Source organism: Elephas maximus, chromosome 19, assembly GCF_024166365.1.
Source record: "Elephas maximus indicus isolate mEleMax1 chromosome 19, mEleMax1 primary haplotype, whole genome shotgun sequence".
Classification (NCBI taxonomy): domain Eukaryota; kingdom Metazoa; phylum Chordata; class Mammalia; order Proboscidea; family Elephantidae; genus Elephas; species Elephas maximus.
The window spans coordinates 70,629,046-70,655,630 of record NC_064837.1 but is presented as its reverse complement, the minus strand read 5'-3'; the positions used below and the strand labels follow the sequence as shown (position 1 = coordinate 70,655,630).

Sequence of the window (26,585 nt, the reverse complement as noted above, 5' to 3'; positions counted from 1 at the left end):
CAGAGAGTGGCAGGGAGATAGACATCTGGAAACACCTGGCACACTACTGGCGGAAGTGCACTGGAGAGCAGCAGGGAGACATCTGGAAACACCTGGCACATTACTGGTGGAAGTGCACTGGAGAGTGGCAGGGAGACATCTGGAAACATCTGACACACTACTGGTGGAAGTGCGAGCTCCTGCAGCCTTCATGGGGTACGTTTTGGTAACATCTGTCAAAACGTTGCATGGATATATGCCCTGCTTTGACCCTGTGATTGAACTTCTAGGAAGATCAATCCAATCTGACAGCTGCACTCAAAACTGTGTGCAAAGATAAACACAGAGATCATTAATGCAACACTGTCCGTAGAAGCAAACACTTGGAAACAACCTAAATGGTTACCATAGGGGCTTATTACATCATTTCTGGCACATCTATTTAAAAAACAAAAACTATGCAAGGGTTAAAAAGGATAAATAATATAGAAGGGTGTTCAAGTAAATTCAGTTAAAAAGCAAGTTGCAGAACACCAGGGAACAAAATCTCACGGTATTTAAAGTTCCATGTTATATAGCCTTTCAGAAATTCCAGAAATTCCTACTTGTGTAAAAAATATATATAATCAAGTTTCTGAAAGGGTACATAAGAACAGCAGAACTTACTGCTAAAGGATTAGACAGGGACTTGTAGGAAGGGAAGAAGAGAACTTTTATTGTTCATTTTATGCTTCTCTACAGAGTTGGACAAGATTAACGAATTTTATAATAAAAGATTTGAAAATTAGTTAAAGAAATCCACGCCAGGAGCTTCTCATTTTCAAATCTATGGAAACAAAGGCCGCACTGGCAACCCCTCCTGTTTGTGAGGTGGCTGTCTGCAGCAGAAACCGTGCACAAGGCATGCCAACACAGCTGCACTTTTGCCCTTGGCTTAATAAAAACCTAAAACACAAAAAGAAACCAGACTGGATAATAACGGGGATCTGTTCCTTCTCAGCTGGCAGCCACTTTCCAGCACGAATTTCCTGGTGGCTGTCTATCCTAAGCCTTGCAATAAATAACAGTAAAATTGGCTGTTTTCCATCCTTCACCTTTCCAATGGGCTAACCAAAATATTTACCCCCCGAATGCATTTCATGTGCCTGAGTACCCACCAGAATATACCCAGGGTGACCTCGGGTGGTTCCGGCTGCCCTGGCCCTGCTGTCTGAGCTGAGGGCATGAACGGCACCCCAGCCAGGACATCCCTGTTGCTCCTCTCCCTCGCCCACCACGGAGGCCCCAGTGACACAGCATGAAGAGGGCAGCTGGGGGCAGGCACTGTGGTGTGAATGTGAGCTCTGGGCTGCCCCGAGCTAGCCTGACCCCGTGACAGGGAAGGACTGAGTCTCACTGCCTCCTGGCTTACCCTCTGACACTACTAAATCTACCATCAGCCTCTGGGGGTGATCCTTCCTATTTCAATCTTTGCAATGTTTAGGACCTTAATGCCTCCCGGTTGTATCAACGTATAGCTTACTCCTACTTTTTCACCCTGTCCTATAGGGTGACTGAGGAGCCCTGGTGGTGCAGTGGTTAAAGCACTCAGCCGCTAACCAAAAGGTCTGTGGTTCGAATCCACCAGTAGCTTCTCGGGAGAAAGATGTGGCAGTCTGCTTCCTTAGAGAATTACAGCCTTGGAAGCCCCATGGTTCAGTTCTACTCTGTCCTACAGGGTTGTCAGAATCGACTTGAAGACACAAAACAGCACAACAGCCTTGGAATAAGGAGCTCTGGGGGCGTAATGGTTAAATGCTCAGCTGTTAACAGATGAAAGGCCTGGTGATACGGTCCTGGAAAGACGACAGCCTAGGAAACCCTACGGGGCAGCTCTGTCACATGGGGTCGCTACGAGTTGGAATCCACTTGACGGCACCCAACAATGGCAGGGCACCTGAGCACACATCGTCACTGCCTGCCTTTCCCCAGGGTCAGCGGGGACCAATTCTCGGCACCAGCACCCCCTCCCCGCCTGGCACTCTCAGGCCTCCGCCCTGTACTTTCAGGAACACCCTTCCCCCGACCCTGCGATGCTTGCTCACCCTTCAAGGCCCAGCCGAACAACGGTCCCCTCTGGCTGCTCAGGGCCCGCCCCGCCTCCTGTCGCCTATCCTAGCATTTCCTGTACACCTGGGTCTCACGCCCACCATAGAGCATCTGGGAGGCTGTGCCTCACTTCAGGACACGGCGTCTGCATTTGCCACCAGGCTCCACCACAGACCTGGCAGCTGTGTGGTTTGGGCATGCTGCTCGACCTCCTAGGCCTCCATTTCCTCACCTGGAAAATGCGCGATAACAAAAGGCTTCACTTCATAGGACTGTCGGGGATGCAGCAAGGCAACAGACACAAAGGGTTCAGAACAGGGTCTGGCACAGACTGCTAAATTACAGATGGAAAAAGTGGGTTTTTTCATCTGGAGCATGATGGTCCTGTTTGCGTCTCTCACGTGTGTGGGGCTCTCAGGGGTGGCCCAGGCCAGTAGCAGCAGCAGCATCTTGACGTTGGAAGAAAGGCAACTCTCAGGCCCCACCCAAGACTACAGAGGCAGGGACTCTGGGGTCGGGGCCTCCCTGGGTGGCACAAACGGTTCCGTGCTCGACTATTAGCCCGGAGTTTGGCGGTACGAGCCCAGCCAGCGACACCTCAGAAGTTTGGCGGTACGAGCCCAGCCAGCGACACCTCGGAAGACAGGTCTGGAGATCTGCTTCCAGACCTCTGAGCCTTGAGAACTCTCTGGGCAGTCCCACCTGCACACACGGGGCTGCCGTAAGTTGGGATCCACACCACGGCCAGCACTTCCAGGTGACTGACGCATGCTCAGCTTGAGAACCACTGTAAATACGGTTTAAAAATACAGGAGATCTGAGAAACCAATTAAGATGTGAGCTAAGGCTTCACCTCTCTTAGCATCATGGAGGAAAAAAAAAAACACTTTTAGGACTTATAAAGAGATAGTCCAAAGTTTTTTCAGCACTTCTCCCAAAGAAAATATATTGGCTGACGGCCTTTTACTACAAGCAAACATAAAATGCTAGAAATTTCGGAAAAGAAAGGTCAGGTTTACAACAAAATTAGCCACTTTTTTTTTTTTGGATGCTGCTGCATTCTCAATATGGATAAAGAATTTTTTTTTTTTTAATGATAAATGTAGTCTGGCACAAATATTGCTTTTAAGAAATCACAAATATACTTCTCTAATAACACTGTTGCCACTGAGCACCTTCAAAAAGGCATGTAAAAACCTTTCTGACCCGTCTTTCAACAGAAGCAGTACTGAACTGTCTACCATGCTGAATAAAAGGCATCCGTTTGATAGATGGAGCCCTAGTGGTACGGCGGCTAAGCACCTGGCTGCTAACCGAAAGGTTGGCGGTCTGAACCTTCCAGCTACTCCGTGGGAGAAAGATGTGGCAGTCTGCTTCTGTAAACCCTGTGGGGACGTTCTACTCTGTCCTACAGGGTCACGATGAATGGAAATCAACTCGATGGCAACAAGTTTTTGTTTTTTTAAAATAGTGACAATGTAATTTTTAAAAATAAATAAATTCTAATTAGTTAATATTTATCAGAATTGTCCACAGGGTAAATGATTACTCGGCTGCAGTCAAGGAAAAGCAGAGAAAGTATCCATAGATCTTGAGGGACAGAAGTTGACTTCTGAATGCCACTCAGGATTGTTTACGGTGTGTGACTCACTGTGGCTTATCCTCACAGTTCCAGGCAGTCACCTCCTGCTGGTGGTCGGTACATACACAAAGAATGCAGTTTAGAAAGGAGACAAACCCCCACTAGCCCACTCTCCCACGGTCCCCTCTGTAAACAAACACACAGCCGGGTGCAAACACTGGTAAGAACCTGTTGCGCACATAACTCTTGTCTCTGAGGTCAGGAGAAGACAGCCATTGGTATGGGGTTCCCTGGGAAAGTCTTTTAGAGAAGGCCACTGTAACATGGCTAAGAAGCCTGGTTCAAATTCCGGGTTCTCTGGCAGTTGTACTTAGAATCTTCTCGGAAACAGGGAGTTGCTTCTTTATAAGTAGACGGTTTTACATGGAAAATGAGGCACCCCTGCTTGTGAAGGGCCAAACTCCAGAATGACAGATGCCACAAGCCAACTGCAGTCACTGTGGCTGATGGCTCCCTCCTTCCCAAGGCTGGCCTCCAGGGCTTCTTCAACACCATCTTCTCTCCGAGGTCCTCTTCCGCTCTCCTACTAGCTCACTGCAGCCCTAGTAACTGTGGACTGGGGACTCCCTATCCTGCACCTCCGCTCAAGCCTCTTCTCGCAACTGCATGCTCGGACCCACCAACAGCCATAGCACCTGCTCTGGCTTCTCTCTGCTCACCTTACTGCGATTCCTGACAGGGTCCTCTCCATCACTGTCATGGACTGAACTGCGTCCCCCTAAATGTGTATCAACTTGGTTAGGCCGTGATTCCCAGTATTGTGTGATTGTCCACCATTTAGTGATCTGATGTGATTATCCTGTGTGTTGTACATCCTAACCTTTGTGATGGCAATGGGGCCCTGGTGGTGCAGTGGTTAAGGCCTCGGCTGCTAAACAAGAGGTCAGCAGTTTGAATCTGCCAGCCAGCTGCTCCTTGGAAACCCTATGAAGCAGTTCTGCTCCGTCCTATAGAGTTGCTACGCATCAGAATCGACTCCATGGCAATGGGTTTTTGGGGTTTATTACGTTAATGAGGCAGGATTAGAGGCAGTTATGTTAATGAGGCAGGACACAATCCACAGGATTAGGTTGTATTTTGAGTCAATCTCTTTTAAGATATAAAAGAGAAAACAGAGCAGACAAGAGAGGGATCTCATGCCACCAAGAAAGAAATGATGGGAGCGGAGTACATCCTTTGGACATGGGGTCCCTGTGCTGAGAAGCTCCTAGACCAGGGGAAGATTGATGACAAGGACCTTCCCCCCGAGTTGATAGAGAGAGAAAGCCTTCCCCTGGAGCTAGCACCTTAAATTCGGACTTCTAGTCTCCTAGACGGGGAGAGAATAAATTTCTCTTTGTTAGAGCCATCCATTTGTGGTATCTCGTTACAGCAGCACTAAGACACACACCAGCCCTCACCTCTCACAATCTATCACGATACCCGCCACCTGTCCTCCTAAAGATGCCCTGAGCTGTACCACTCCTCCCCAGTGCCCTAACTCCAACCTTCGTCACCTCTCTCTTGGGATACAATAGCCCCCCCTCCCACCCCGCTGGCCTTTCTCCTGCAGTCTCCTCTGTCCAAATCCATCCTCTGTGCAGTCGTTACAGGGCTCTGCAGCGCTCTCCTCCTTACAGCTGGGCAGCCTGCATACCTTATCGGGTAGCTCTCTATCATCGAGTCCTGGCACAACCTCTCTGGCCTTCTTTCTCCTTCACCCCTGACTCTTACTCCACACTCCCACAGGATGGACCTCCGTGTGGTTTTCCACAAACACCACGTTGGCTCTTTTATTACGCACTGTCACCTCCCTTCAGGGCCCTCCCCTCCAGAAGGGCATCATTTCTTATCTCCCTTAGGACTCAGCCCCAGCAAGCAGCCGAGCTCCAGGAGGCTTCTTGGCCTCACCTGCCTGCCCTGGCTGGGCTGCACCCTGTCCTCCTCTCTCTCAAGAGGCCACTGTTTCTGTACGTCATCATGCTACATCATAACGCAATCATCAGTCTCTTTTCACCTAAACTCACGACCAGAATCGTCAGGATAAAGCAGTTTTGGCTTCACATCTGTGTTCCCACGACGTGAACCACTGTATGCCCCTATCTAATGTTCAGGTCCCTGGGTGGTGCCAACGGTTTACACTCAACTACTAACTGAAAGGTTGGCAGTTAGGGCCCACCCACTAGCATCACAGAAGAAAGGCCTGGCAATCTGTGCCCTTAAAGATTAACCAAAGACCAAACCCACTGCTGTTGAGGCCGACAAAGGAGAACTACCCCACATGGTTTCCAGGGAACGGCTGGTGGATTAGAGCTGCTGACCTTTTGGTAGCAGCCGAGCTCTTAACCACTGCACCACCAGCAAAGATTACAGTCAAGAAAACCCTACAGAGCTCGGTCCTACTCCATGACACGTAGAGTCGCCATAAGTCAGAATTTGACTCGACAGCAACGGGTTTGGGTTTTTTTTGTTTGTTTTTATCTCGTGTTCAGAAAGGTAAGACATTGTTGGAGAGAACAGAGGCAACCTTTGAAGACATTTTCGGCAGGGGGTAGGGGTCAGGTTGTAAACCTCGTGGGAAGATTGCTCAAGGATTTAAACAGTATCTTAAATCAAAAACAGAACACGTCAATCCCAGCCTCACGTTTAGCAAATCAAGGAGAAGGAGGTGAGCTGGAGGTGAGCTGGTCCTCGCTGGGAAAGGCCCCCCAGGTTTACAGGCGGAGCAGTCGGCTTTGTGCCTGAGCGGACACACAGGACGGGGGTCACTTCTGGCTGTGATGGAACTTCACAGAGCAGAGAAAATGGACTGAGTGGAAGAAACAGTTCTCCCTCTGCAAAGAAGGGGTGAGCGTCTAAAAGCTGGGGGCACTCAAGTAGTGGATTAATCCTTCCCTGACAGAAGTTCTGTTAAGTGAATTCTCAAAGTGAGAGCAAAGCTGCCGGCCCTGACTGCCTGGAATGTAGACAGCGGATGGGGCCGAGGGGAGCCAAGGATGTATGATAAGTCCTGAACCTTGATTTTCTGCTGCAGCTGAGGGGGGAAAAAAAAAACAGGGACCGAATAAATGGTGATTAAACAATGAGAAAAGAACAGAGCTGAAAAGAGTATGTTCAAACACCTTTACATTTGACTCTTCCCCCCAAGCATCAATATTTATGATAATCCTGTCTTGATAGGTGTGCTTCGGTAGAAGAGGCTGAGCAGGACCACACACTATTCCTGTCGTTTTACAGTTACTTTTGTGGGTGATGTTGTTAGCTGCCATCCAGTTGACCCCCAGAAAAGTCCTAGCCCGTCTCTGGCGGCATACCATGTAAAAAGGGAAAAATAATCTATGAAGGGCTAGGCTGACGGAACAACATAAAGGGGAGGCGGAAAAGGAGACCTGGCTCCACAGACGATTCTGTGACTTTCTATGACCTTAGTTGCCTAGCTATAAAACTCAACAAGCCCTGACTGACAACCTACATTTTTAGATGCCAGGGTTTAGATACCGCCGCCGATATAGCAGTTCATAAACAGACAAGAACCCCGCTGTCATGGAGCTCAGATCTTAGTGGGAGATACAGATAGTAAACACATAATATGAAAAAGGGTGAAAGGCAGGCCAGAAAATAAGCCACAGCTGAAGGATTAAAGAATGGAGAGGGTGAGTGGGTGCGATTTTACACACGGTCATCAGGAAACACTTAAAACATTTAAGCAACACTGAAATAAACATTGAAATAGCCATCCAGCCATCCATCCACCCACTCATTCAACAGTAACTGAGCAGGTACTAAGGTGACAGACACCATTTTAGAAGCTGGGGATGCAAGAGAGCTGAAGAAAAGGCCCCGTCTCATGGAGCTTTCAGGCAGTGAGAGAAGACAGACAAAGGAGATAACACGCCTGGAGTTTTCTTCCTGAGGTTTTTAACTATGAAATCAATTTCTTTGAAGCAGAGCTATTCAGATTTCCTATTTCACTTTGGGTCAGTTTTGGTAAGTTCTATTTTTTTAAGGCATTTGTCCATTTTAAGTCATTAAATTTATTGGCATAAAATAATTCATAATATTCCCTTATCTTTAAAATGTCTGTAGTATATGCCCTGATATGCCCTGATAGTCTCTCTTTTATTCCTGATACTGATAAACTCTGTCTTCTTTTTTTCTTGATGTATCTAGCTAGAGGTTTGTCATTTTTACTGATCTTTTCAAAGATTCAAATTTTAGCTACGTTAGCTTTCTCTATTGCCTAGTCTATATTTTATTGATTCCTGCTCTTAAATATTTTTTTCCTCTACTTACTTGAATTTAATTTGTTCATCATTTTCTAGTTTCTTAAGGTAGAAAATTAGATTTTAATCTTAAGCCTTTATTCTCTTCTATGCGAGAATTTAAAGCTATACATTTCCACATAAGCAGTGCTTTAGCTATATATAGCCGATAAACTTTGACAAGGCATTTTCGTTAGCATTCAGTTTGAATTTTTTATTTTCCCTTGTGATTTCTTCCTTGACTCATGTGCTATTTAATTTCCAAATCTCTGCAGCTTTTCCAGGTATCATATGATTTCAAATGTCATGGTTAGAGAATATTCTACATGATTTCAATCCTTCAAAATTCACCAAGGCATTTTTACGGCCCAGTACACAGCCGACGTTGGTAAACGGAACGCACGCACTTCAGAAGCAGTGGTCTGCAGCTGGGTGGCCTGCCGAGCCTGTTGCCGTTGAGATGGTTCCAACTGTAGGACTTGTCCTGTAATGTTAACTAAGTCAGCGTGACCGATAATATCGTTCAGATCTTTTCTATTAGAACTGATTTTTTTTTTTTTTAACTAGGAAAAAATATAATATGCCTGGAGTTTTCTTCGTGAGAAAGTTTTAGCTATCTATTTTATCTATCAATTTTAATTATCAGTTTCAATCTATCAATTACTGAGAGATGGTTATTCAAATCTCCAACTAAAATTTTGGGTTTATTTCTCCCTTTAGTTCTGTCAATCTTGCCTTATGTATTTTAAAACTCTGCTATTAGGCACATCCGCATTTAGGATGGTTTGTCTTCCTGGTGAGCTGACACATTTATCCCTGCACGACGTCTTTCTCTGTCTCTGGCAGCGCTCTTTGTCCTGAAGCCTGTCAGATTAATACATCCACTCTCGTTTTCTCAGGATTGGTGTTTGCACGACGTTATCTGTTTCCTGCATTTTATGTTCAGCTTTTTATGTGCTGTGTTTGAAGTGTATCTCTTGTGGACAGCACAGTTTGATCTTGCTTTCAGTCTCACATCTAACCGTGAAGAAACAAAGCAATCAAACTAGGACGTGGGCGATCACAGAGGCAAGACAAGGGGGACTGAGCCATCCGCGGAGACAAAAGAGCCACGACGAACAAATGCAATGTGTGAACCTTGACTGGATCTTGGATCCCAAACAAAATCAACAAACAAAAAGGCTTATTAAAGCACATTTTAGGAACAGTTGGGAAGGCTTTAATGTGAACACTATATTAAATGATATTTAGAATGAATGTAAATTTCCTGAGCAACTTAATGATTTTATAGTTATGCAGAAAAATCTCATTCTTAGAGTCATGATGTCTCTCAGCAACTTACTTTCAAATGGCTCAGGGATAAAATACTCATCCACAGATAGACACAAAGCAGACGTGGCAAAGTGTTAATAACAGCTGACTGTAGGTGAAAAGTAGAAAGGTATTCACTCTACTGTTTTGCTGACCTTTCTGGAGGATCCACGAAGTTAAAAATTGGTTCTTTGAAAAGACTAATAAAACGTACAGAAACTCGTATTAAGCATGATCAAAAGAAAAGAAAGAAGACCTAGATGATCAGAGTCAAGAAGAAAAGAGGAACATCACTAACAGAAGACACCGCGGGCATTGCTAAGTACAAGGACATTATGAAGTGGTTTCGGCTAAGCACTTTGAAAACTTAGTTGAAATGGGCAAATTCTGACATAAGTAAGTTAGCAAAGCTGGCTCAAGACCAATAGAAAACCTGAAAAACCTTTCACCATGAAAGAAACCAATCAATAGTCAAAGGTCTCGCCACAAACAAAATATCAACTCAGACAGTTTTACCTGTAAATTCGACCAAACATTCAGAGAACGAATACTTTAAAATCTTACAAAAACTATCCCAGGGTATACAAAAAGAAGGAACAACGCCCAACTTGTTTTCTGGGGGCGGGGGGTGGGGGGGGGACCAAACCCACTGCGTCGTCGACTCAGACTCATAGCAACCCTGTAGGACAGAGCAGAACTGTCCCAAGGAGAGGCTGGTGGATTTGAACTGTTGACCTTTTGGTTAGCAGCTGAGCTCCTAACCACTCCGCCGCCAAGGCCATGGTTACAGTGATTACCCAAAGCAAAGAAGAAACAGCAAGGGAAAGAAAACCTTCAGGAATGTCTCACTCATGAACACAGACATAAAAATACCAAGCGAAATACCAGCAAATGGAATTAAACAATATATGAAACATACTTTATAATGACAAATTGGGTTAACTCAAGAACTAAGGGTATATTTAATAACAGAAAAACAATATAATATCATTCTGTGAATTGCTCATTCAAAGGAGAAAAATCATGAGATCAACTTAACAGACACACACACAGATGATGCCTTGAGAAAAATCAACATCTATTCGTGATTTAAAAAAAATAAACTAGGAATAGCAGGGAACTTTCTCAGTGTGGTAAAGGGTAGTTTTTGCCAAACGCCTACCACAAACATCAGGCCTTGAAACGCTGAGCGTCCTCGCTTTAACAAGGACAAGGCCAGCTGCCCTCACTCATCACTGTTCTCCAGTGGGGGCAGCAGCCAGCACAGGAAGGCAAGAACAATAAATAAAAGGGATGGGATTGGAAAGGAAGAAATAAAGCTGTCACTGTTTCCAGATGCCATGATAGTCTATTAAGAAAACCTAAGTATGTACAGATAAATAATGAGAATCAGTAAGAGAGGTTAGTAAGATTGGTAGATAGAAAATAGGTGTACAAAAACCAACTCTTTCCATATACCTCAGTAAAAAATCAGAAAAGTAATTTTTACAATAAACATTTATAATAGCATCAAAAATCTGTAAAGTACCTCAGAATAAATCTAACAAATGAGGCACAGCCCTTTACGAAGAAATTATAACACCGCGTTGATGGACACTGAAAAAGAACACAGGCTCAGTATTGCATCAATCTGTCGAGGTAATACAATTCCAAAAGGTGTTCTCATGGAACTTGACAAGTGGATTCAGTATTTTCACAGATGATCAAAGGGCCAAGAATGGCCAAGACACCAGTAAGGAAGAGCAAAGAAGCAGCACTCACCTCCCCAAATGTGAAGAATTACTGAAAGCCTATACTAACTAGGGCAGTTTACTGTGTAGAGGCAGACTTCTGGGGCGGAACAGAGAGCTCAGAAACATACTCACTCAATACGGAATCTTGATTTCATTCAAAGCTGGCATTAAATGACAATGGAAAAAACAGTATCTATTTGGGGAAAGAAAATGAATTTGGACCTCTAACTAAAACTATACACAAAGCATTTTGTCCAAAATGCTATGGACAAAAATACAAAATTTTAGAAGGACATATAGCAGAATACTTTTATGACCGTGGGGTAAAGAAAGACTTCTCAAACAGGATCCAGAAGGTGATGTGGGTGGTGTCACATGTCCCCCAAGGGGTGAGATGGGATAACACCTGCTGTTCACACCCCGAGAAGATCAAGGAAAGGCGTCACCTGCCCTTGCTCTGACGTAAGCCTTTTGCTCAGGAACCATGAGAGACCCCAGCAATGCCACCCTGTGCAGAGGGCAGAGCTGAGGCTGAGGCTGCAGGGCCGCTTGGCATGGGCTCTTTGGTACACAGAAGCATTTCATTTTCAGAGAAAATCAATGATTCTCAAAAGAGGATTCTGACAAAACTGAAAAATCTGGCAATTGTTCAAACTAAAATGCAGATATTCTTGAGGTCTTTTCTCAAAGAACTACAAACAACTTAAATCCTCACAGAGGGAAAAAGAAACCATGGAAGCCAGGTTCCATGGCTTCCTGGACAGTCACTCCTCCGTTAGCGCGTCTGCAATAGACCCAGCTCTTAGCACCTGATTAGCTTCCAACTTCTATCGCTGACCTGGAAAAGATTCCGAAACTTCCCACCAGGTAAGGGGCACACAGGCCCTGTTCCATCTTACTACATTTTGGTTTGTTGCACAGATTAAAACCCTTTCATTACCATTGGCCGAAATGGTAGGCCAGCAGCTTTATACCCCTCTGGACCTCAGAGGTACGGCGCTGTTCTAATGCATTTAGCGTCAAGGTCGGTCCCCTTTGAAGTGCGTGAAACTCGGCAGACTGATGGCAGAGCCTCGTTGCTGTGTAGGCTAAGCATTCTATCGGGTGATGCTTCCTTGATGTGTTAGTTTTGTAAAATTTTGCCTTTTTTTGCTTTATTGCTGTGAGATAAGGCTTATGAGCATAATATGGCTTTCCTGTGTGATAGTTCAGGAGATGGATAGATTTGTTTTGGTTCTTCTGGGTCATAGTTGGAAAACCAGAGGTTCCCTGTGGAACCCAATGGAAAGGCACCCAATAAATTATCTACCTTGTTCTCAGTGGCATGCTGTCATTCCACAGACTGGTATTGACAAAGTGCCACTAGTCTCACTGGCAGATTGTATTGCCAGATTGTATTTCTCAAAATCCATATTACCAAGCAAAAATTTAAACACACTCAGCATGCCTTCCAATACTGAAAACATGTGCTATCAAAACAAAATTACAGAGAAAAAATATAGTAGCGAAAGGGTTAAACCCCAGCGGGTTAAAGTGAACACTGACATCGGATGTACAAAGAACAGGACCCGCAGTCGAACAGGACCCGCAGTCGGCCGCCCAATGTACAAACTTGTCAGCAGAAAGAGAAAGGACTGTGGCCGAGGGAACCATCATGGCATGCCCACCTTGTTGAAGACCCAGATCTCGCCGTTCACAGTGGGCCGGGGTACCCCGTGGCCGTTGTAGTGGAAGAGAACTCGCTCCTCCTTGGCGTTTCTGCGCAAAGACGTGCAAAGCTTCTTGACTTCATCCACAGTTGGGTCAAGGCTCTGCTTGTACCGGGCCTGTTGCAGGAGAACAAATTAAGAAACTTACAACAGAGTCACGGGAACGCCTGTGTTACGTAGTGCACTCTATACCCTGAGTTCGCACTTAACAGCTGATGACCCTGGACAAGGGACCTCAAATTTCTCCACCTATAAAAGGAACATTTGTGAAAGCACTAAATGCCACTGAATTGTTCACTTTGAAATAGTTAATTTTGCGTTACGTGAATTTCACTTCAATGAATTACTTTTTTAAAAAACTGGAATAATAACTACTTTATTTTTATTTATTTATTTTTTTATAAGGTGGTTGTGAAAATTCATTTACGTATTTGTTCAACAAATATTTACTGAAAGCTACAATGAAGATCTTAGAAGAAACACAACCAGAATGCTCCTTAGAAGTGAGGATGGAGAGACTTCATCTTGCTTACTTTGGACACATCATCATGAAAGACCAATTGCTAGAAAAGGACAGCATGTTTGGTAGAGTGAAGGTTCAGTAAAAAAGGAGGGAAAACCTCCACGAGATGGGCTGACACAACAGCCTCAACAATGGGCTTAAACATCTCAAAGATCATGAAGATGGCACACGACTGGGCACCGCTTCATTGTTATACGTAAGTTCACCGTGAGCTAGAGACAACGTGGCAGCACCCAACAGCAGCAGTACGGCCACCCAGTGGCGAGCAATGAGGTAAATAACTAAATCCTGCCACACCAGTAAAAGTAGCTGCGACAATGATATAAAAAATATTTCTGAGAAGCATTAGAATCCTTTTGAAAAGACAATCTGAAACATGGAAAGGAGATAATTTGCCTAAATAAGTGAACCCACGATGCGTATGGCAGCAATGGCAGACCAAGTACGAGATGCAGGGTGCAAACTCACTGCCCCTTCCATCCGCCCCCTGCCCAGTGGACTGAACATGGCCAAATGTCCATCCGTTCCCCCGCCCAGTCGACTGGCCATGGCCACCTGCCCATCCAACTCCCCGCCCAGTCGACTGGCCATGGCCACCTGCCCATCTGCTCCCTGCCCAGTGGACTGGCCGTGGCCACCTGCCCATTCGCCCTCCCACCCAGTGGGCTGGCCACGGCTACCTCCCTATCCATCCCCTCTCCTGCTCTCACAGATGATCATGGCGAGCCTTCCGCTTCCTCCCCAAGCCTTAAGGCCTCCTCTCATCTCTTTACTATAGGGATAGTCTGCTACCCACTTGACTGAAACAGAGAGCAAGTGTCCGCAGCCCCGCACCACAGTCATGTGCGCTGCATGTCTGCCTGTAGCCCATTAGGACAGACAAGCCCTGGTGATCCTGCCCAGGGCCACTGGGCACAGGTCCCACACTCTGTCCACAGACACCACCCTTGGCCTCTCCTATGCCAACAACCCCCTCTGTGCTGATCTTTCCCACCAGCATTCACACGCGCTGCTGCTCTCCCGGCTGACAAAACCCTTCTCTTGACCCCACTCCCCAAAAGCTCCCACCACATTTCTTTGTCCAATTTGCAGTAAACCCCCTCAACATATCTATATCTACATATCTATCTATAGATAGTTTTATGGATTGAATTGTGCCCCCTAAAAACGTGTGTCAACTTGGCTAGGCCATGATTCCCATTATTGTATGATTATCCACCATTTTGTCATCTGATGTGAATTTCCTAAGTGTTGTAAATCCTACCTCTATATGTCAATGAGGCAGGATTAGAGGCAGTATTTTTATGTTAATGAGGCAGGACTCAATCTACAAGATTAGGTTGTATCTCCAGTCATTCTCTTTTGAGATATAAAAGAGAGAAGCTAGCAGAGAGACAGAGGGACCTGAAACCACCAAGAAACAAGAGCCAGGAGAACAGCATGTCCTTAGGACCTGGAGTCCATGTGCTGAGAAGCTCCTAGACCAGAGGAAGATGGATGACAAGGACCTTCCCCCAGAGCAGACAGAGAGAGAAAGCCTTCCCCTGGAGCTGGTGTCCTAAATTCAGACTTCTAGCCTCCTAGACTGTGAGAGAATAAATTTCTCTTTGTTAAAGCCATCCACTTGCAGTATTTCAGTTATAGCAGCGCTAGTATAAAAAGCAGCACTAGATAACTAAGATAGACAGACAGACAGACAGATATGCCTAAATTCACTGTGTACAGGGTCAGCAAAAATAGAGGAAGACCCTCAAAGAGATGGATTGACACAGTGGCTGTAACAATGCACTCAAACATAGCAACAAGTGTGAGTGTTTTGTTCTGTTGGACACAGGGTTGCTATGAGTCGGTACCAAGTCCTTGGCACCTAACAACAAGAAATTCAATGTATCCAATTCTTTGTTATTTTCTCTCAAAGTACCCCCAAACAGTATTGTGCCCAGGACCCTACCTGGGAAGAACACCAGAGGTTCTACATGGCTAAGTCAACGGCCAGTTTTCAGCCCTCAATTCACTACACTTATCAACAGCATTAAAGCCATCTTAAAACTTTTCCCCTTAATCCCATTTCTCTCTGTAGCTACAATCCTATGTCACTGTTCCACTTCATGGCTGAGTGAGATGAAGGAATAGGGGTATACCTGCTGACCCACCTCCCCTCCAATCAGTTGCTTCCCAATTCAGAGGAAACTAGCTGATGCCTTAGTACCACCAAGCCTGCCTCCACAGTGATGGATACAATGATTTCCACCATGCCCACCTCCACAGTGATGAACACAGTGGCTCCCACCAAGCCCGCCACCCCAGTGATGAATGCAATGGCTTCGACACCGGTCTTCCTCCTACTTAATCGCTCCACTGCACCTGACTCTTTGAGCTCCTCTGGCCTTTTAGGACTCAGTTTTACTGAAGTATAATTTACACACAATAAAATTCACGTATTGTAGCTGTTCAGTTTGATGAATTTTAAGAAATGTATACGGTCCTGAAGCCAAGATGGCTATCAAGATCCAGGATGTCTGTGGAATCCCCAGACTCCCCAGTGCTTCCTGCAGTCAGCCCCTCCCCAGCCCTGGACCCTGGCCACCAGGGGTTGGCTTTCTGTCACTAGAGCTTGGCCTTCTCGAGAATTTGATATAAACGGGATCATAGCATTAGTCCAGTGAATCAATGATAAAGCTAATTCAAGCAATAAAAGGATTCACTGAATTAGCAGGACCTAAAATTAACACAGAAAAGTCAATAACATATATACATATAGAGAAAGAGAGAACATAAATATAAACAGAGAACATAACGTTAAAGAAAACCCCACTTATAAAGTTACGTGAAGAAGATTAAATACCTAGGAATAAACTTAAGAAACCCATTGTCATCCAGTCGATTCCAACTCTTAGTGACCATAAAGGACAGTGTAGGACTGCCCCATAGGGTTTCCAAGACTATAATGTTTACAGAAGCAGACCGTTGCATCTCTCTTCCACAGAGCGGCTAGTGGGTTCGAACCAGTGCAGCAGCTGAGCACTTAGCCACTGAGCCACAAGGGCTCCTTAAACTGAAGAAGAAATGTACAAAACCTAGACAAGGAAACATTAAAACTCCCCAAAACAACACAGACACAGACCCAAGCAAATGGAAAGACAGACGCTCGGCAAAGGTAGGATGAGTAGTACTGTAAGATGTGGGTTCTCAGGCAGCATACCCAAGAGTGATTTTATGGAGTTAGACAAGTAGCTTCTGCAGTTCCCATAGGGAAACAAGAGGCAAGAGCAGACAGGAAACAATGCAAGGGACAGCCTCGAGGGCCTTGGCCCTGCTGGACACTCAGGCCTCCTCTCGGCCCCCTAACAACAGTGGTGAGGTCTGGGGCCAGGCAGACAGGCAGACCAGGGACTCGGACACAAAGATTGGAGTCAGACCCATATGCACACTGCTCAGTTCTCCAGAAAACACTGTTTACATAGCCAGAACGTCCTGAGCACCGGTTTCTAGTTGACTCAAAGTTGTGCTGTGCACCAAGATAACCTGGAGGGTGGAGGGAAGGACATGGAAGCGGCACACTGGGGAAGGGGCTCATATTTATTTCTGTTTGATGACAAAGAATGTTTAATGGTCCGTTCCCAATAGCAAAGAATTAAAGAGCAGATCCATAACCACACTGAATGGAGCAGTGGAAGCGATGAGCATAAAAGCACTGGAGACATACCAGGAAGTCAATAAAAATGCCTGAAATTCATAAATTGATAAAAATCAGCCAAACATACTCTTTAAAAATATGGTAGTACCACCCGTCCAGGGGCAAAGACTAGAAGGCAGGAGGGGACAGGAAAGCTGGTAACAGGGAACCCAAGGTCGAGAAGGGAGAGTGTTGACATGTTGTGGGGTTGCTAACCAATGTCATAAAACAATATGTGTACTGTTTAATGAGAAGCTAGTTTGTTCTGTAAACCTTCATCTAAAGTACAATAAAAATACATATCTATTTGGCAGTACCTATTTGAAGAGAGAGTCAAAGGACTTACCTCTAGGCAGTGATTATTCTTTGAATTTAAAAAATAATACATATACACACATATTACTTTTGATAAACTTTTTAAATTTTATTTTTAAAATGAAGTAAACCAAGCCAATGCCAAGGTGTCACTCGGGAGAAAACAGCTGGTAAGAAGGAGAAGCGTGTACAGTGAGGAGCCGCAGTTCGGAGAGGTCCCTGTCCTCTCTGTGGACCGGCACCTGCTACAAGGTGGGACACTCTTCATGTGCTCGTTAAACATCTGCTGGCGTTGTTTAAAAAGAAACCAGAGTGGAAATAGGCTGACGGCTCCTCAAAAAGTCAGACTTATATCATGACCCAGCATTCCACTTATAGATGCCTACCCCAAAGAATTAAAGATAGGCTTTCAAATACATGTGCACGAACGTTCACAGCAGCGCCTCTCACAGTAATGAAGAGATGGAAACCACCCGAACATCCATCGACAGGCGGATGGATAAACGCAGTGTGCTACGTTCACACAACAGAACGTCATCCAGCCATACTGAGAAGTGAAGCTCCGACACAAGCTACACCATGGATGAACCTAGAGAATGTGTGGCTGAGTGAAAGAAGCCAGACCCAAAAAGCCACGTACTGCCTGACTCCATTCACACAAAACGTCCAGAACAGGTAAACCCATAAAGACAGCAGGCAGACCAGTGGTGTCAGGGGCTGAGGGAGGCGGAAACGGGCAGCAACTGTTACACAGACATGGGGTCTCCTCTTGGGGTGATGGAAACATTCTGGAACGAGAGAGAGATGGTGGCTGCACAACACTGAGAACGTGCAAAATGCCACTGAGCTGTCCATGTAAAATGGCCAATTTTATGCTATGTGACTTTCACTTCAATAAAAACAATTTTTAACTCCAAAAGAAGAAGAAAGTGAGAAAAGAAAGGCAGAGAAGAGAAACTGCAGACATGATGCTGATGCTTAAGAGATGTTCACAAGCCCTTTAAGAGAGAACAGAGTTATGTGGACAGAAGAAAAGAACAGGAAAAAGTGGCTCAATGTGCACACCGTTCGTCCCTCTGTATGTAACATACATCGCTTGGCTCCATCTGAGAAAACACTCGTTAATAACGTCATTTATAACAATGTGAAATCCTGATGATATACTGTATCTTGTACTCTGAAACCTGTAGGTAGGTGCATGAATATGGAAATTTTGGGGCGATGCAATTAAAAAAGAAAACAAAATGAAATCCCAAGTTCCCTACATTTTGGCACCTGTAGGCAAGGCACAGCAGAGAACCGTAAATAAATCCAGGGACGGCAGCCCTGGCGTGCTGCCAGCAATTTTCGAGCCCCAGCCTGGAGTGGGGGCTCGGGGTCTAGCAACGCTCATCCCCTGCTCTGCCCTCCCAGGGTTTCCTCTCCAAGGGCCAGACATTGTTGGTGAAATAAAGCAGTCTCAGAGAGGAAGCTCGGAGCAAGGGACACGTGATGGGGGATTTTGCTGGTCATTTTTGTCAACGAGGTGGTGTGGGTTAATTCAACGCCAACAGCGTGGCTGTGGACCATGCCGTGGGCGCCATAATAGAACGGGACGGCACATGGGGAAAGATGGGTCCACAGAGAAGCAGGAACTGGAGACACGGGAGACCCAGGAGGCACAGAGAGCGAGCAGACTGCTCCCCCTCAAGGTACCCGTAACACCGAGACACACCGGACGGCCTCCACCCAGGCCATGGCCTACCCAAATCTGCATCAGTGCCCAGCTCTGCTGCAGGATGCAGCCGTCTTTCCTTTCTCTGAGCCATCCTACGCTGCCCACCACGCACTCCTGGGCAGCCATCTCACTTCTGTTTAATATACTGCCCACCATGCGTTCGTGGGCAGCCGTCTCACTTCTGTTTAAGTTGGTGAGGGCAGGCAGGGTTTACTATCCAGTGTGCCTCTCAGTACCTCCCATCCTTTTATACCCTTCCCCAGCCTTACAGGATACTCACTACTAGCAACTATTTGCTGACCGACAATCAGGTTTTCATTTATGTTAATTGTAATATGAGAAAATAAGCAAGTCAAAATGATGAAGCTGCTGGGTGAATCTGGACATGATGTTAGAAAGCGAGGTAACAACTGTTGCGTTCAGCTGGTGGACGCTCAGATGTCCATCATACAAGTCTGTCCAAGTTTCCATGTGAAATGTTTTGTATTAAAGAGTCAAGAAAACCACTGAGAGACGCATTCCTGACTCATCACTGACAAGCTGTTTATCTGAGCTCTGGGCGAGATGGAAACAGGGCGCTGTGTGGGAACAATGTTCTAGCCACCTGGATCTGGGTTAACCCCATAAAAGAAGGTGGGAGCAGCGGGTAAATGGGAAAGCTGTTGGGGGAGGGGACAGAAAGGCAGCATTTGCTGCAATGTCATGGCCTTGGGTACAAGCACTCCAAGGCCACAGCCACGCGGGTGCCTTCTATAAGGAAAGCACAGTGTGGGGTGGAGGCCCAGAGGCAGCGACCGTCACGGGGGAGCTGAAAAGAGCGAGACAACGACCTTCACGGGGAGGGCAGGAAAGAACAATGCAAACCTGATGGGGTTGGTCTGTGCAGATTACACCCAAAGGGCATGGAGGCAGTATGCACCCCTCACCCCCACTCCACCCCCAGCAAAGCATCTAATATACTGAGACCCTCCTCCTCTCACCCCCACCCCCACCCCCAGCAAAGCATCCTCTAGAGCAGAGGACCCAGTTCGTATACCATTTCAGCAAGACCACACCAGCCTGCAGGGATACGACTCCATGAACCCAGAATTCAGAGCTGGTGCAACGGCCACACTGAGCAGCAAGACACATCAGGTTCAGGAAGCATTCTGATCGGGGCCTTTCGATATATTACAATAAGCACCCACGCATTTGTAATATAAGTGCTTTTCAAAATGCGTCATGGCTGGCTGGGCAGAAAGAGCTAGAGAAATCCAGGAGAGCGCTTTAGCACCAGGAGCTACCACTGCCAGCCCAAGGGGAAGGGGAGGGGCCCCCCTGTGCTGGTGCCAGCAGTGGGTTCAAGCGGAAAACAGCAGAGATGGAGAGCTGGGATCTGAGAGTCACCTCATCAGGTGCTAAAAGCAGCTCAGAAGTGCTATCCAGGGTCCCTGTGGACCCCAAAGAGCTAGGAGTATTTTTATTTAGCACCAGGAACAGCAGTAAGGAGTCACACTGGAGAGAAACCCAGCTCACAGGGTTCTGTTTTGCTTTTGTTGCTATGTGCTGTCGAGTCGATTTTGAGTCACAGTGACCCTACAGGACAGAGTAGAACTGCCCCATAGGGTTTCCAAGGCTGTAGTCTTCACGGGAGCAGATAACCAGGTGTTTCTCCTGTGAAGCTCCTGGGTCAGTTCGAACCTCTGACCTTTCGGTTTAGCGATTTGCAAATGGCCTGCAAGAGGAGTGGAGGGACAGACAGAGTGGGCTTACAGAGGCTTGCTCTCGCACTCGGGGCTGGGCAAGTTGTTTTGTGTGATGTTACATTTCAAGGGTGCACGCTGACGGGAGGCCCTGCCAAAGGCGCAGAGTGCACCCCCAAACCCACATGCTCACACAGTGGATAAAAGCCTCTCCACAAAAAATCAAATAGATTCACCAGGAAGAAATGACAGGGGCCGGGGGGAGCTTCTTTCCGAACATTTGGGGAAATCAGGGAACTCGAGGAGTTGGGCAGCAGGATGAACCCTCTCCCCCATAGAGGTGGCCAAGGGCCACAGTGATGACCAGGGGCAGTAAGAGCCAGGGCGACAGAGGACGCAAGGGTCTGCCAGGCCAGGGACAGACTGTGACCCTCGGCCTCTCCCCTGTGCAATGGAAGGTGCCCACTCCCACAGCCTGAGTCCAGTGACCTTCTGCTCATTGGCAGCTCCCCCGGACAGGAGGGGCATCGGTGTTTATTACCCTCTGCGAGGACTTGGTGCCTGAGTTTCCTACTGACATGCTCCCAGCCAGCACAGCAGTCATTGCCATGAACAATTGTTGCTGGCTCCAAGTATTACCTTCTTTACTACTACAGTTATTACCAGAACAGTGACAACTCAGCTGTGCAGAGCTCTGGACAGTCTGGTTAGAGCCTTCAGAGGCACTATCTCACTCGAGCCTTACAAAAGTCTTATCGGAGGGTATAACAGGTGTGACTGACTCATTCATAGCCCAGCTAGGTCATTGAGTCACCGAGTTCACACTAATTATATGTGTCTCCTGATTCCAGCCTCCGGCCCCTGTTGTAACCCTTCAGCATTATAATATGGCACCTTCTGTATACAGATTAAACACCACCTGACCTTAATGAGGAGCCTGATGGAGCAGTGGTTAAGAACTTGGCTGCTAACCAAAAGGTCGGCAGTTCGAAGCCACCAGCCGTTCTTTGGAAACCCTATGGGGCAGTTCTACTCTGTCCTATAGGGTCTATATGGATCAGAATTGACTCAAGGGCAACAGATTTTTTGGTTTGGAACATGAACATGAGCTACACTTCTCAGAGTCAGAAAGGCCAAGAGTCCTGAGCTGCAGACAGACTAGAAAAGAACGCAGGCCAAACTTACCAGCTAACCAGGTGATAAGAGGGGAGGATAAAAACAAACCCAGGTTCTGGGAGCCTCCTAATTGCATGCCCCCACTCTGTAGTTGTCTTCTTGCTCATTAGGCTCCAGAAACCCCAATGCAAAGCTGAAGAAAGAAGTCCCTTAAAACAAACCAAAACCAAACCAAACCCGTTGTAGTTGAGTCGATTCCAATCCACATAGACCCTGCAGGAGAGAGTAGAGCTGCCCCATAGGGTTTCCAAGGAGCGGCTGGCAGATTCAAACTGGCACCTTTTGGTTAGCAGCTGTAGCTCTTAACCACTGAGCCACCAGGGCTCCCTCAAAACAAAGGCACCCCAAAATATGCACAGGCCACACTGTTGAGTCTCAAACCTGCTGCCCAGGGTCTTCAGCCCACCTGCACGTGGCATCAGGCTCACCTGTGGGTACCCAAGCTGCAGGGGATCGTCTCGTGCAGAGAACGGGCAGGTGACTCCTGCTTCCTGCCCACATCTCACTCACTAGCCCTCCCACGTGGCAGCGGGATTCTACTCTCTCCACACAGCCCTCCACCCAGGACTAGCGAAGTCACCGCTCCTCAGGGAATCCACTCATTGTCTTCTGAGATTGCTCATAAATATGAGTGTTGTTCTTCCAAACCACACACAAGACCACAGGGTGAGATTACCTGGAGACACCGATAAAACTGGGGACTCGTTATTTCTGACCCTGGTGCTGCTGAGGTCTTATCCCGTGGGCTGCAGACAAATGATTTAGCCTCATTTTCTCATCTGTTGCGAAGAGAGGACACCTTGATGGACCAGCATGAAAGGCACTACTGATATTAGTAATATGCCCCCTGGGGTTTTGGGGGAATTAATTAGTATTTTCAAGGGCTTTGAAATGAGAAATAGTAAATTAAATGTCACTGCACCACGTTCAGGTTTTGTTCCGAAATGAGAATGCCAGGGGTAATGGCTCCAGGATTGAGAGACAGGAGAGAGAGGGGGGAGCGTATAATCGCTGTCGGGATTTATAACAATTTTAGCGGGTGCATAAAATGACAAAGCAAGTCCCTAGGACCTTGCCTGGTGCACCAAGCATTACTGCTGATGGTCCAGATCTTGAGATGTAATAAACCACACACAGGGAAACTTGGGAGGATGCAATAGAGGAAGAGAATAAATGAAAGAATAACTGAAGAAAAAAGCAAAGAAATGCTGCTCCTTGCCTTAATGAAAGAAAACGCAGCTCAAAGTTTCATTTCCGCTTCCAGGGTGGCCTCTCGCCCCAAACGGCACCTGATAACTTCATATGCTAATCCAGCCTGAGTGAGATGTGTCCCTGCTATCAGATTCTGCATTCCCCAGATACAGCTTTTAGGAAGACAGGCCTGACAGTCTACTTCCAAAAACCAATCAGGGAAAACCCTATGGTTGAGCTTAACCAGTAAAAAAAAAAAAAACTCTGCCTTGAGCATTATGCTCTTTTAAGAACTATATGGCATCAAATTGACAAAAGCAACTCGAAAGCTTAGACAGGAACCTTAGGGGGCAGTGAGTTTACGTTAATGGGGGAGGAACAACTCGGAAAAGGATGGTGAGAGCGGTTGCACAACTTGAAGAATGTAATCACTGTCACTGAGTTGTACATATAGAAACTGCTGAATTGGTGTACTTTTTGCTGTGTATGTTCTCAACAACAACAACAACTAAATTAAAAAAAAAAAAAAAAGAAAGCCCTATGGAGCACAATGGTCCGATCACATTGTGCACAGGGATCACCATGCGTTGGGGGCCAATTTGACGGCGGCGAACGTGTAACTTAATTTCCTTTCCATCTCTCTTCAAGAAGGCACAGATTCCAGAGGCGAGACAGTGGTGATGGCAGGAGAGACTGTGTTCCGTGGCAGCCTAGCTTGGCTACTGCAGCTCCTTCCCAGAGTGTGGGGACACAGCACCCCAGCTGCTTGAGCACCTCAAGGAAGGGAAGGCAGCCCTGTGGAAAAGGAGCACATGGTGGGGTGTGCTGGGCCCTCTCTCTGACACAACCCCTCCGCTGTGGGGCAGGGACCGGGCCTTTCCTGCTCCCCTCGCACAGTTTGTGCTCAATAAATGCATGAACTCACGAGCAGATGAAGATGAAACACTTCCTCTCAAGTTTGCAAGGCCTGGTGAGCTTCTCCAAAGAGAGGCTTATGCCAGGGGTTTGGAGTTTCTGTTTTCATTTATATCTTTTTGAGATTTTTTCCAGAAATCTGTTCTGCTGGGTTGGCGCATAGCCATGAAGCAAACCTTTGGCTACAGGACCCAGGTCCCCCTGCAGACAGCTGACTACCCTGACAACTACTGATTTCCTGCTCAAGACTGGAGGAAACGCCAGGCTCCTGGGCTACATGGAGGGCCCACATGCCTGTGCAGTCGGACACAAACCAATATCCCCTGATGAGCAGGTGCCATGGTCACTGGGCACCTGGCCAGCGGACCCTGCACAGCACTTCAGCATGAGTCCGCCTGGTGTGAGGAGCGTGTAGCCTCTGTGAAGGGCAGCGGGGAATGTGCTCTACTTGTAACTGGCAAAACACATTTGTCTGTCAAGGTTCAGAACCCCTGAGAGATAGTGAAGAGATGTTCTCTTCAAAACCTGGACATGGAGAAGTGGCGGCCTCCGCCAAGTCCCTGGTCCCAGACTATGAGGAATCTCTCTGCGTGTGAAGGTGAAGGAAGGAAGGCAAAGATCACACAGTGACCAAATTCGACACTCCTTTCCATTTTCCTATTTTATTTTCTCTTTAAATGTTTTCATGATTTCATGGCTGGACGCTGTCCTGTGCATGTTTCCCTGATGGTATCATCAAAAGACTGGTTTCCCACTTGCCAGTCCCAAACCCCGTATAAAAACGAACAAAACTCCCACTTCTAGTTCAAATGGGACACTTCAACTGCTGGGATGCGAAAAGGAGACAAAGAGCCGTGTTGCCACCTAGGAACCTGCTGTGAGAACCTGCCTGTGGTCCCAGGGCCCTGGCGCCATCCCCCTCAGGGTCGGGACTTAACTACACAGGTGCAGCAACGTGAGCCCGCAGGTGAGCCAGCCTCCAGTCCACGAGAGGGTGCTGGTCTCAGAGCCAGAGACTTGCCGGTGATTCCCCAGGAACTGGAGCAGGGAGAACTTGCTCACCAAACCAAACCTCCATGTCTTCCCCATAAACAACAAACTGCCCGCCTGGCCTACGTCTCGGGCTGTGAGGGGAAAATGAGAAAATGTTCATCTAAGTACGATGTTGTGTGCTAATATGCTCACCTCCCCTTGCGCTGGGCCAGCTCCTCTTCTAAGCTCTTCAGTTACACAAGCTCCCTGCACCCACACCCACCATGCTAGGTGGCATTACCACCACCCCTATTTTACAGGTAGGAAGCTGAGGCACAGAGAGGTTATGTAACTCCCATGAGGTCACACAGCTAACAGGAGGCAGGGTCCACTGCAAAGCCAGGCAGCCCAGCTCCAGACTCCATGCTTCCCTACTCACAGCCCTGCCACCAGCCACTGGGTGGTGCAAACAGTCAACTTATCTGCTGCTAAGCGAAAGGTTGGAGGTTCAAATCTACTCAGATGCTCCTCAGAAGAAAGGCCTGGTGATCTACGTCCAAAAAACCAGCCACTAGAAACCCTATGGAGCCCACTTCTGCTCTGGTTGCCGTGAGCGGGAGTCTCCTCAGGGGCGGCTGGTTTCCTGGACCCTGCCCACATCGACAGAGACCTGACGAGTGAACGATGAGCTTTCTTCTGTGTTTGCTACCTGGGAAGAAGCCAGAGCTGGAAGCGAACGACCAGCAGGGACAAGACCTGGGAACCCTGACGTGCTACGACCCCGTCTCACCTTCTGGGTCTCACGCACACCACTGATAGGATCCTTCTTCTCAGCCAGGACCAAGCCTCAGCACAGGTCCCTGACAGGAGCCTTTATGGAGCAGGAAGCCAGGAACAGCTGAGGACCGAGAGGCCACAGCGGGGCTTTGCAGCGCAACACCGACATCATTCGCAGTCAAAGACTTTTGCTGAACAGCTTCCAACGATACAATATTACCTCTGGAAAAGCAGCTTCCTCCTTACATAGCACTGGCTACCTCCAGTGATCAATAACTGCTAGTCGCCTGACACTTCCTAGCTGGCCTAGAGGGAGAGAAGGAGGACATTTAGAACTGATAAGCTGTATGGAGGGGCTGGGGAAGGGAGAGAGGGAGACGAGCCCACGGCACCAAGATGAACACCACTGGAAGGACACAGGAACACGGGACAGCCCAAATACACAGCCTTGCCCTGTGCCCTGACCACAGCGCAAAGGGGACGTTGTGAAGAGTTCTCGGTCCACTGCATTATGCCCGCTACTGAGAAATGGCAAACTTGTTGAGGGGTCCATTCTGAACCCTAACAAAACTACTACATGACCACCTGAAATGTCCAGCCCGCCCACAGCCTCGCCGAGTTCCAGGAGGTAGTACTTGTTACGTGGCTGCCAAAGCAGGTCCACAAAGCCGTCCGCTGTGGCTGTGCCCCAGGTTACACTTGGGGGACCAAGCCTGAACAGGTCACCCAGAGAAACGTGCACGCCCACAGGGTTCATGAGATGATAACTCACTGATACTGTCTGGCACCTGGATGTATCCTGAATGACACCCCACCTGAGGCTATGTAAGGGTGCACTGACATCCCTGGGTGGCTCAAGCAGTTAAATGCTCAGCTGCTAACCAAAGGTTGGAGGTTCAAGTCCACCCAGAAGTGCCTTGGAAGAAAGGCCTGGTGAT

General features: G+C 47.2%; 1 protein-coding gene across 5 annotated transcripts in view; it reads right to left on the bottom strand.

The window, feature by feature from the left end:
* RPTOR (regulatory associated protein of MTOR complex 1) overlaps positions 1 to 26,585 on the bottom strand; it is a 445,897-nt gene that overhangs the window by 250,151 nt on the left and 169,161 nt on the right. For all 5 annotated transcript variants that reach the window (XM_049860923.1, XM_049860920.1, XM_049860922.1 and 2 more), the window contains exon 4: positions 12,662 to 12,820. In XM_049860923.1, coding sequence (XP_049716880.1) covers positions 12,662 to 12,820 — 159 coding nt within the window. The remainder of the gene's footprint in view (positions 1 to 12,661; positions 12,821 to 26,585) is intronic.